This window comes from Corvus moneduloides, chromosome W (genome assembly GCF_009650955.1).
Source record: "Corvus moneduloides isolate bCorMon1 chromosome W, bCorMon1.pri, whole genome shotgun sequence".
NCBI classification, from domain to species: Eukaryota; Metazoa; Chordata; class Aves; order Passeriformes; family Corvidae; genus Corvus; species Corvus moneduloides.
This window is the reverse complement of record NC_045510.1, coordinates 20,977,664-20,990,091: the sequence shown is the minus strand read 5'-3', so window position 1 is coordinate 20,990,091 and position 12,428 is coordinate 20,977,664. Positions and strand designations below refer to the sequence as shown.

Sequence of the window (12,428 nt, the reverse complement as noted above, 5' to 3'; positions counted from 1 at the left end):
TGCTCAGTCTCTGTCCTCGGCAATGATCGTGAGGCAGATGAGGGATCTTCGGACCGTCTCTTACACCACCCCGTGACTCATGATTGTCGTCAAGAGAGCTCCATCAGCACGATTTCATAGTGTTGTTGCAAAGTCTTCAGGACTCGTCAATCTTGGTAGCATATCCCAGAAAAGGGTAGAGAAAATAAGAAAGGAAGAAAAAGAAAAGAAAAGAAAAAAGAAGGAAACAAAAGAAGGAATAAGTAATTTTTTAAATTAGAATACACATGTAATTTTTTAATCAAAATACACCTCTAATTTTCTTATCACATCTTATTTTAATACTCGTGTAGTTTGTCTCGTGTCAATAACCTTAGGGGTGTCCACAGTGGATGGGATATTGTCCAAATTGTGCACATCTATTACAGATGTCAATTGTGTTAACCGTTTCATCATTCTGCAATTCATGATGTATAAAATTGCTGATAAAACCCATCAAAACTAAAATCAAGAGAACAATGATGGGATGACACAATTTGTTCAGGACACCTGTAGCAGTAGGTGACCACCCAAAAGGAGTATCCCACCACCTGCGTTCAGCATCTTTCTTTCCTCTTTCTAGAACACAATGTGTTTCTTTCACATTGTGATGAACAGTTACCAAGGTTTTCTGTCCATTTTTCTTGATCTTTTCCAAAATTTCAATGAAATCTTGGTGAAGCAACAAGTGCTTTACCAAAGTAAGGTTCATCCCAGTGGGGATAGGCAATAATTGGTGGATCAGTGTGTAATTGGGCTGTAAAATACAATAAGAAGTAAGTGGGGCTAAATAAGAGAAATCACATCCTGTGCTTTTAGTAAAGTTACAAACACAAAAATTTGAATGTTTTAGTATCTACTACTAAATTTTCTATAAATACCTTATCACAAGCAGTTCTTAAGCATGCACATCCATTGCCTATATACACAAGCACTGTTTCAGGAATCTTGTTAGGATGAATTTCAAAATGACAGATATTTTGTTCTGTGTCCAAACAAATGTCTTGAGCTCTAATTGCACTACTTTCACAGATGAACCCTTGTTGTTCTCGGACAATACAAGTTTCCAAATTAACAGTTTGCCACTTCACACCAATTTGACGGGCCCATTCTCTATGCTGGAAAGGGTAGAGAATAGCTGCATCATGGTTCAGCCCTAATGCAATGATAGGGAATATCAAATGCACTGAAGCATTACGTATGGTTAGTACAAAGGCTGTGGCTGTGTTTGTGATGGGATTGTAGGTAAAATTCACTAAATTCCACCAGGATTGGAATTCTCTTTCAAAATCAGTGGCACGGTCCCAGATTATTTTCCGAATTTCAGTAGGAAAAGTGCCTTCTTCGCCTTCTCTCATAATTGAGGCAGCAACTGACTGCATCCACAATTGAGCCTGGACACAGCTGAGAGCCAAAGAAATGTTTTGTGTAGCACCGAGCATGCCAATTATCAATTTGTGGTCATTCACATTTACCTTTTCCCAATTTGGTAATATGTTTGATAACAACCACTGATGGGTTCCCAAGGCTAATAAGGACGACTGCAGTGGTTGTTGCATTTTAGTCAAATCTCTAGTTGTGGCAGCCAATTTATTCATTAGTACTTCTGAATCAATACTATTTAAAATTCCCAATCCTGTTCCCACAACACCGGTTATGTCTCTTTGCGTTCGTTTCTTAGAAGGGTTCCGCTTTCGCAACCAGGTTGTCCACCCCTCGAAGGAAGTTTGCAAGAAAGGTGAACAAGCTGGCTGAATTTCTGAGACATTGTTTTGCAGCAGCAATTTAACTTGTTTAAGGGACCATGCCGGATTGAACAATATTTGTTGTTGGCCTGTTTTTGTGATTATACATGGTCCAATTTCAAAAATTCTTGGGCTTAGCGTAACCGGTGGTTGGGTGGTAGGTATTGCAACATCGACTTTGAGTTCCCCCCAGTATTTTGTATTGTTTTTACCACACGTGACTTTATGGGAAAATTGTACAGCAATTAAGTTTAGCCAACAATCTTGATTTTGAATTTCACAAAACAAAACACGGCCATGAGGTCCAATGCTATAACTGTGTATAGGTTCGGTAAAAAATTCAGCAATTAATCCACATCGTATTGTAACATCGTCACCTCGGGTTACCATAAAGGGTGGAAAAACTTTATTCTTGTCATTTAACACAAGGGAGGTTACTTATACCGTGGTATGTGATTACTGCACTCAGTATGGGCTTTGCTACGGCATTTATTTTGAATTTATAAGTTAAACCTTTCAGACTTGGCTGATCTGCCGGGTTATTTTGCCAATTGCATGTTACATAGGTTGGTTTGGTTAGAGTAAAGTTATACCAGCAGTCGGTTCGTTTTTGCAAAGCTTTGTGATTTCAACATTGTTGGTACTGGGGTCTAAGGTGTAGTTACCGACATTCTTCTGGCAACAATACAGGATGAAGGGGGTTTGTTTGTCACAAGCCCACTCCATTGTAGAGCAGAGTTTGGCCGTAATGTTGGGGTGCAAATCACTTTTCCCATCTGGTTTTAGAAAATTTCCGGCAATTGCAATGGTGGAAACTTTCTCGTAAAGAGATCCTTCTACTTTTCTGCATCCTACCTTAATTTTTTCACCAATTGTTCCTTTTAGGATTCTAGTCCAATCCTTCAAGTCCCATCCCCATTCACTTGGACGGTATACCTCAGAGTCGTGCAGTACTACAGTGGCTGGGTTCGGGCAATGATCTCTGGGATAGGATCCCAGAGCACTGGTGTACCTAATGGTAGCTTCAGACCATGGCCACGCAGCTGGTTTTTGGCCCTGGTGTTGTGGTAGGATGCAGAAAAGTATCACTAGTCTTATCATGGTTTATGTGGTCTTCTTCATGTCCCTCGGAGTTCTTCTGTGAAAAGTAAACACAACAGAGTTTGCCACCAAAAGGCAGAAAATTAGAATGATGGAATTATGCAGCGTGTATGTATCCGATGCTCTCTCCCGAGGGCATCAGAGGCTACCCATGGATATTTATTCAGAGGGGGTTTTAGCACTAGTGGTACTTCTCCTACGGTAGGGAGGTCTACCAAAACAGGTTGTCCAGGGTAGTGTGCAGGATTCTTAGGATCATTTGGTCCCGTAGTGAGGGAATTATGCTTGGAGCTGTTGGGCAAAAGGCAGTGATTTTGGGACACCCGTTTACCCCCCATCTATCATTCACACCTTTCACAGCTTCCCATAGCCGAACATCCCAATTTCCCTCCTGTGGTTTCAAAAGTCGTTTCAAGAGACCATTGGTCCTTTTTACAATGCCATTAGCTTGAGGGTAGTAAGGGGTGTGAAAAGTCCATTTGATCCCTTCACCTTTTGCCCAGTCCTGTACAACTTTGGCAGTAAAGTGAGACCCATTATCAGATTGAATTTCTTGTGGTTTTGGGAAAGTTCCAAACCATCCCTGCAATGCTTTAACAGTATTATCTCCTGTAGCTCTTTTAAAGGCATCGGCCTGGACTAACCCAGATATAATCTCTACTCCTACCAGCCCAAAGTGTTTACCTCCTGACTTTTTAAAGGGGCCGATATAATCTACCTGCCACGCATCCCATAAGCCTTTACCCTTTCTTAAATGCAGAGGGTCATCTTCCAAAGGGTGTCTTTCTAGCCGTCTGCAACGTTGTTCACAGGCTGATATGCATGTTTTACACATTTCTCTGGTAACAGACCAACCGCGAGCAAGGGCTTCTTTGTACAAATCTTTTGCACCTGTGCGTTGTCTTTTTACATGCAACCATTCTAAGAAGTGCTCCCAGTCCTCTGGAATCTGATCTTTTTCATAGGACTTAGTCTTGCTAATTCATCAGCTTTATTGTTCCACTCTCCTGCTGGATTTCCATCTGTCTGGTGAGAGGCTACCCACCCCATGGCAAAATTCCCTTGACTTGCAATATTTAGAATTTCTTGCTACTTTTCCTTTTGTCATACTGGGATTCTGTTAACTTCCCAATCATTTTGCTGCCAAAAAGGAAGCCACTCAGTCCATCTCTTAAACACAGCATAGGAATCGGTGTAGATACAGACAGAAGTATTCTGTGCCTCACGTTGGAAAACACTCCAAACAGCTATCAGCTTGCCAACTTGGGCACTGCCTTCCCCCTCTGTGATAATTCGTTCACCTGAGGAAGTGTGGAGGGCTACAGCCTTGTATTTCCACACCTTTCCTTCTCGCTTGGCAGAAGCATCCGTAAACCAAGAATTTGCTGACTGTTTGGGGGAAAAAGGAGGGGCTACTTTAATGACTGAGGCAGGTTTGTCCTGGCTGCTACCCAAGTTTTCAGTTTCTTGGATTGCCAGATCTTTTACAGCTCCTTCAGTTACTGAGAAGACGCTACAATAATGTTCAATCTGAGCATACCACTTCCTTACTGAGGCCCTCTGGGCCACCCCGTCAGGTGGGGGTGATGCTGGTAGAGACTGTCTTAATAACTTTGAAAGGGCCTCTCAAAGCAATTGGTTGTTGTCGTGCAATCTTCTCCACTTCTATGAGAGCTAAGCTAACCACAAACAATCTTTTTTCCCAGGTAGTGTACCTTTTTTCAGCATCTTTGAAGCCACGGGAGTAAAAACCAACAGGCTTCATCGGACCCTCAGGACCCCGCTGCCATATGTGTACTGACAACCCTGAGGAGGCAAATCCCCATTCCACGTGAAAAGCATCTGTAGGATGAATAGGGCCCAGGGCTTGGTGAGCTGTTGCTTCAAAACCCAACAATTGCAATGCTTCTTCTTGAGAAGCAGTCCATTCCCATTTTACCCCTTTTCTTAACAAGTTATAAAGAGGTCTGGCAATTATGGAAAATCTGGGATGTGTTTTCTCCAGAACACTAATAATCCTAAAGCATGTTGGAGATCTTTTTTGGATTCAGGCATTTTAATCTGATCTAAAGAGGTTAGGGTATCAGGTGGGATACATGTCATACCTCCTTTCCACCAAATTCCCAAAAATTTCACTTCATGTGAAGGGTTTTGGATTTTTTCTGAGGGAATTTTCAAATCAAGGCTTTCTAAGTGGGAGATTATTTTCTGTTGGGTATCTCTCACTTCTTCTATTTCATCTCCTCCCACAAGGATATCATCAATGTATTGATAAACAGCCACATTGTCAGCTTTGGGTACTTTTTCTAACTCTTGGGCTAAAGCGTGATGAGCCATGATGGGGGAATGTTTGTACCCTTGGGGAAGCCTAGTGAAAGTGTGTTGCTGACCTTCCCATGTGAACGCAAAATGGTCCATATCTTCTGGCTGTAAAGGTATCATAAAAAACATGTCTTTGACATCTATAGGTGGCATGATTGAATGAGCCTTTTCTTGAATCAATGTTATCAATTCTGCCAGATTTGGGACTGCTGCTGTAAGAGGGTCTGTGTTAGCATTTAGCCTGCGAAAATCTATTGTCAGCCTCCACTTCCCATTAGGATTTCGCACTGGCCACACCGGAGAATTGAAAGGAGAATGGACATTAAGTATTACTCCTTGTTGTCGTAGCTCCTGTATCACTGGCTTGATACCCTCTTTGGCACCCAGGGGAAGGAGGTATTGTTTCACATTAGTTACTTTGCTGAATGGTAGGGAGGCTGTAGCTTGGAGCAGTCTGATGTTAAAATGTGGTGTGCCAAAAGACCACAAAAGACCCTCTGAGTCCTCCCACTGCCTCCTAGCAAGGGCATTCATCCCTAATAAATTGGTTGGAATATCTCCAATCACCATATTAATAGAGAGTTGGTTTTCCTCTCCAGGCAAAGTGAGCTTGACTAAGGCCACATTCATAGATTCTGTTGTTCCCAAGGCACTTAAAACACAATATCGGTTCTTTGTTGGAACAATTCCACACCTCTGGGCATCTTTCTTTGTCAGCGCAGAAATTTGTGCCCCAGTGTCAATCAGAAATGTTACAGGTGCCCATTTAGGGCCTCTAATAGCTGTGATCATTATATCTCCTGTTTTATTTTTAGTGAGCGTTCTCAGGTATACCTATGCTCCGTCTCTTCGCCCACTGACAAGAGACGGAGGGTCTAGTTTCCCTGGTTTTGAGGAAGAAGTTGCTTTGGCTCACTGCACTGATTCTGAGGGAGGAGGAGTGCACTGGGTTGAAGTGACGGATTCGGTAGAATGGGTTTTCGGCAGTGCCAGTTAGACACTACCTTACTCAATTTATCAAGGGGTAAGCCATCCATCACATTTCTGGGGACCCCCTTTTTGATACCTAATAACCACCAATGCTGACGGTCAGGGATCTGTTTTACATTCTCTGGCTTTTCGCTATGAGGAGCCCTAATGTACCTGACACCTTTTGTTTTGTCTGATTTTTCCTCTGGGATTTTTATAGGTCCATATTTTCTACTGTAATTAATCAGATCTTCTGCAACCTCACTCCATGTCCAAACTTTGTGATCACCGGCAGGTGAATTCGATTGTGAACCTGGCGGCTGAGAGGGGGTTGAATATGGAGTAAACCCAGGATCTGTAGATGCAGTTTGGTTGCTCAGGTTTCCAAGGAATCTATCCAACTTCTCTACAGGACCTACAGCAGCTATAGTTTTTTGAAGGACAATTGCTGTAGGTTTGAGTGATTCTGGAAGGCCTCGAATTAAAGGGGTCATCAGTTCAGGTTTAACAGGTAATTGCATGGGGGATTCATATCCAGGAGTTAATTTCCTTTCATGGATCATTTGCAGACAGGCGGCTTTGTGGACGCTTTCTAGAAGTTGATCAGGGGTACCAACTATAGCAAAAGGGTCTCTCCCCTTTCTAAAGGATTGAGTCCCCCGGCCCAGAAAGCCGCGCGCTGAGTCAGGGACCATGTGTTACGTTTGTCTCCTGTTGTTAAGAAAACTCCATGTCCCCAATATCCACTGGCCTCCTGTTCAGTTAATAGGATTTGGTCTCCTCCAGTGAGAGACACTCGGAAAACATATTCAGTCTCAGATTCATGGGGGAGCTGCCCGTACTCCTTTTTTAACTTAGCCAATTCAGTAGCAGTGTATGGTATTTGTTTAGTGGTGATATGGGGTTCAAAATCTTCATCATTGCTCTAATTATATTCTGTTTTAATCAGAGGTCTCATACGAGGGCAGCAGTTTTCCCCACAATTTTTCACTAGCACTAGTTCTTCCTGGGGGTATATTTGGTTAATGTGAGGAGCTTCCTTTTCCTCTGTCTCTTTTGGTGAGTCAGCATTCTTTGAATTCTTAAAATATTCTTCTTTTAAAGCAGCCCACAGCAAATGATTTCCATTCCTTTCCTCATCTAATTGTTTCTGTAAAATCTCCACTAGATTTTGAAGGGAATCTATGATTGCTTTCTCTTCACTACATCGCTTAAAGCGGTGATCTATAGCTGCTGTAAGGCATGCTCCTAAAACAGAGCAGATTATGGTTTTATTTTGGCCAAATTTAAACTTTGTCTCATGTTGTAATGAACATATTCTATCAGTCACACTCTCCAAATTAAACCAGTTATTTTGAGCCCATTCTTCCCCTCCCGGAGAGGGCCGGGCATTATGTTTTGCTAGCAGAGCATAAAATGCAGCTTTAACTTTTGCACTGGGGTTTTCAGTCATTTTATGAAGGGATCAAAATCACCACAGGGAGGTAAAACTTAATTATACGCTGCGACACAAACAGCTTCGCCATGTCCCCCTTCGCTTCCCTGGGTGGGTGAAGAGACCAAATCTGCCTGGGAGGTACTCCTTCAGTTACTTATGGTTGTCTCTTCGTTACACCAAGCAGTCCAAATTCACACACGCCCACCAAAACAGTTCCCCCTTTTACACTAAGAGATCTTTTTGTGAAACATCTGAAGACAGAGCCCTCAGCTGAGTATGGGGTGCTTTTTACCCAGGCGTGTGCAGTTTGCAGGAAATTCGAGTCACCCCCCTTGCTTTCTAGACACCGCTCACCCTTTTCGGGATGTCGGGCTAGGTGCGGCTGGAGTGAAACGTCCTTCCCCTATTACAGACTACACACAACATTGCAACCCCTTCTGTCTGTCAGAAATCCTGTCCGTGACGCCAGTTTAATGTCACGATCCGCTAATACAAGCGGGGGTCGTGATGGTTCGTTTATCGATCTCAGAGTGCAAAAGGACACAAGGGATTTCAGTTTTAATCAGAACAGTGCACCTTTATTAAGTGCCCACAACACGGTAATGTGATAGAGGAGAGAAAGAGAGAGAGAGGTAAAGAAAAAAAAAGTAAAAAGAATAGAGAGGAAGAAAATGGGGGGGAATAGCTACCAACGGATGAGACGAAGTCCTCGTGGTCTTCCGCCAATAGATTCGTCTTCTTTCCATGGGGAGATCTCGGACTCGGTTATTTCAGAAAGTCCCTTTATAGTCCTTTTCAGAAGCGAGGGGCAACTGGCCAAGAGGTGGGGGAAATCTACAGCCGTTGTTATGGGGCTCGATGCTTTGGGAAAACAGGCACAGGACAGGCGTACAGGACAGGTGTACAGGACAGGTCATTCCTTTCCACTTCAGCGCAGTCCTTCCCGCCTGGGCAGCAAGAACGGCGCAGTCCATTGGGACCTGCACTAATTTCCTCAGGAATGCGTACCAGTTCCCAACGGGCACACCTGCAGGCAACACTTGGCAGACATCCCACCTCAGCCAGGCCAGGACTCCTGTGCTCAGTCTCTGTCCTTGGCAATGATCGTGAGGCAGATGAGGGATCTTCGGACCGTCTCCTACAGGCTGGGAAGGGGCTGAGAAGTGACTGCAGGAGAATCACTCCCAGCTCCTGGCACAGGAAGCCTCTGGCTGCAGGACGCGGCAGCTGCAGCCCCTGGAGGGATCTCCTAAAGCTGCAACATCCCAGTGCCTGGGATTCTGTGAGTACAACTCAGAGCATCTCGAGTGCAGGGGAGGTGAAATGCTCATGAGGCTCTGATGTGCTGAGCGTTTCTGATCACTCCCAGAATATTTCCAATACAAGGATTTTGATCGGAATGAGGAAATTTCCTGAGACTTTGTTTTCAGTTTCCTACCATTGGAAAATGGTGGGGAGGGAGGATAAATATTAAAGGTGTTATGAATTTTGTCAGGTCCCTGGGACATCCGAACTGTTACTTTTAGTGATCAGCAGGTGCACAGGAGATCCCTCATGTGCTTTCAGCCACTCCTGTGCCCATGGACAGCACCAACATCACCTTGGCTGGACCCATCAGGCTCAGTCTGAGCTGTCCTTTCTCCAAGCTGCAAACAGAACCTGCCCCCAGCCAGTGCCCTGCACACAGGCAGGTTTCTGTAGGGCCAAGGAGAGTGCACAGAGATTTGGGGTCTGTGAGTGCTGGCAGGGAGAGATCAGGCACAGGGAAACAGCTTCAGGAGGAAAATCCCCAGGAAGCAGAGATGAGATCAGGGAAGGAGAGAAAACAAACCCAGAAATGTGTCAGGGAGAGTTTAGAGATTCCCACAGGATCCCCTCCAGTGCAGCCCTTCCCTCTGAACAAGCCCCCTCCCTCCTGTGCCCCCCAGCCAAGCCTCTGCCCTCAGGGCCGGGGGTCCAAGGCGTGAAGCCCCTCCTGGGCAGGCAGAGCTGCAGCAGAGCCGTGGGGCAGCTCTGCAGCCCCGGGCCCAGTTTCCTCTGCAGAGCACAGGGCTGGGAGCAGCTACCCGGCACTGGGGGCTCTTGGAGAGGGCACAGCTGGCTCAGGGTGACGCTGGCCCCAGTGCCCGGCTGTGGGCAGGGCTGTCAGTGCAGCCAGGGCAGCAGCTCAATCTCCCTTCATCCAGTGCCAGCTCTGGGACTCTTGGCTCTCTCCCCAAGGTTTCCTTCCAAGCTGGGAGTTTCCTCCAGGATGCAAATCTGTCCTGTAGCATCTTTGTGTTATCTGAAAGGCCCAGATAGAGGAGAAAAGCAGAGATGCTACAAGTGTGAAAATGCTGTTGGGTTGGTGAAATGAGCCAGGGGTGTTGTTCCGGTTTGGCCAAATTTAGAAATGTATATATACTCTGAGAGAAGGCACAACCACCCCTCCCCCCACCAGGTTCGGGAAAAAAAAATAAATTTTCCTCGAAGGAAAGTGAAGAAGATAAAACTATTTATTTAACAAGCACACGGGAAAGGAAAATAATGTTAAATGGTAAAATCTTTCGCTGTAGAGGAAAAACCTGGGAAAGTGTTCGAGTCCTCCCTTTGGTCTCCTCGGAGCTGGGGCTTGGCCCAGGGCCAGGCCCTCTGTGCCCGGTGGAAAGTCCTCCCGATGTGCTCTGACGTTACAGCAATCAGGCAGTCCAGTAGAAAAGGGAGAAAATCCGAAATTCCAGAGAAGGAAAAGTTCAGCTCTCAGCCTCTCTCCAGAGAACAAGGAACTGGAACAAAACTGGCCAAAAGCTGACTGGAAAAAAAACTGCCAGCCGGGTGCTTCCTCGCTCCCCCCCTGCCCCAGCTGGAAAAAAAAACCTGCTATCTTTATGTGACCTTGAACAAGTTTCAAACTGCTTTGAGAAAGTTTTGCTCAGTTTTTTCTTCCCCCTCTCAGGCTCAGTTCAGAGGCATAGAAAGGCCAATAATTAATTTCTGGGCATAGGCAGCGATATGGGATACACATCATAAGGTCACCCCAAGACAGGTGTCCTCGGCTACGAATGTGGTGCTGAGACCTTGAGAGAGGGACGGACATTTGGGGGTCTGTGGTGGATCCATCTGCTCCCAGCAGCACCTGGTGATCTTTAAGGGAAACATGGGAGGGTGAACATTCTGCATTTGAGAAAAGTGAAAGCCCAGAGAAACTCTGAACAGGTCATAACGACAGAGCACCTCCCCTGAGTCTCCACTCATCATCTTGCCTTGCAAAAGTTGCTCTGTTCTCCCTGAGGGCAGCAGAAATGCTGAGTGCTTCTGATATCCAAGAATACCAGGAGAGATATGGGGGGAGCTTAAAAACAAAAACCTCAGAATTCTTAAACACAAAAGGGTGTCTGTGTGTGTTCCAGGGAGGGTGGATGGGAAATGGCTTTGATTGTGGTTACATATCTCCTCTAACTGTTCACTGTCTTTTTGTCCATGGCAGAACCCAATGCCCAGAGACAGCCAATGTCCAACAGCAGCTCCATCAGCCACTTCCTCCTGCTGGCATTGGCAGACACGCGGCAGCTGCAGCTCCTGCACTTCTGCCTCTTCCTGAGCATCTCCCTGGCTGCCCTCCTGGGCAACGGCCTCATCATCAGCGCCGGAGCCTGCAGCCAACACCTGCACAGCCCCATGTTCTTCTTCCTGCTCAGCCTGGCCCTCACCGACCTGGGCTCCATCTGTACCACTCTCCCCAAGGCCATGCACAATTCCCTCTGGGGCATCAGGCACATCTCCTACTCAGGATGTGCTGCTCAGGTGTTTCTGTTTGTCTTCTTTATGGGAGTAGAGGTTTCCCTCCTCACCGTCATGTGCTACGACCGCTACGTGTCCATCTGCAAACCCCTGCACTATGGGACCCTCCTGGGCAGCAGAGCTTGTGCCCACATGGCAGCAGCTGCCTGGGCCAGTGCCTTTCTCTACCCTCTCATGCACACGGCCAATACATTTTCCCTGCCCCTGGGCCAGGGCAATGCCCTGGGCCAGTTCTTCTGTGAAATCCCACACATCCTCAAGCTCTCCTGCTCCAAATCCCACCTCAGGGAACTTGGGCTCATCGCTGTCAGTGTCTGTTTGCTCTTTGGCTGTTTTGTGTTCATTGTTTTCTCCTATGTGCAGATCTTCAGGGCCATGCTGAGGATCCCCTCTGAGCAGGGCCGGCACAAAACCTTTTCCACGTGCCTCCCTCACCTGGCTGTGCTCTCTCTGTTTGTCAGCACTGCCATGTTTGCCCACCTGAAGCCCCCCTCCATCTCCTCCCCATCCCTGGATGTGGCACTGTCAGTTCTGTACTCGGTGGTGCCTCCAGCCCTGAACCCCCTCATCTACAGCCTGAGGAACCAGGAGCTCAGGGATGCCCTGAGGAAAATGATGACTGGATTTTTTCAGCAGCAATAAAGTGCCGGTTTTGTTCTCCACAGCTGCAGTGTAACTCAGTGCAGGCCCAGCCTGTTTGCTCAAGTTTTTCATAGTGGTTGTGTGTGTGCAGGGTTTCCTTTTTCATTTTGTGATAATGTTGTGCACAATGAAACTTTATTTATCCCATCATCATCCCATTACTGGGATCATTCATCCTATTTAGAATTCACTGCTTACACCTCAAATTTTACCCACAGACAATGGAAATGAGGAATTGCCTCCTCTGTGCACTTTAGCAAAAGAAAGGATCCTGCAGCAACTTCTTTGTCAAAAATGCTTCCTTTGAAACCTCATCTGAATCTGGCAGGGCAGTGCCTGTGTGCAGAGGGGGAGAGAAGCTGAGTCCCAGCACAGCAGCAGGGCCAGGGAGCAGCAGCACTCAGTGCTTTCAG

General features: G+C 46.1%; 1 protein-coding gene across 1 annotated transcript; it reads left to right on the top strand.

Moving 5' to 3' along the window:
* Positions 1-11,046: 11,046 nt before the first annotated feature.
* Positions 11,047-12,035, top strand: LOC116437416 (olfactory receptor 14J1-like). Its single transcript, XM_032095074.1, has one exon. It carries the CDS (start codon positions 11,053-11,055, stop codon positions 12,013-12,015), a length of 963 nt encoding a protein of 320 aa, XP_031950965.1. The 5' UTR covers positions 11,047-11,052; the 3' UTR covers positions 12,016-12,035.
* The last annotated feature ends 393 nt before the right edge of the window (positions 12,036-12,428 follow it).

What these genes read in the sequence shown, in the direction of transcription:
- LOC116437416 (XM_032095074.1), top strand. Translation starts at nt 11,053, where the DNA reads ATGGCAGAACCCAATGCCCAGAGACAGCCAATGTCCAACAGCAGCTCC.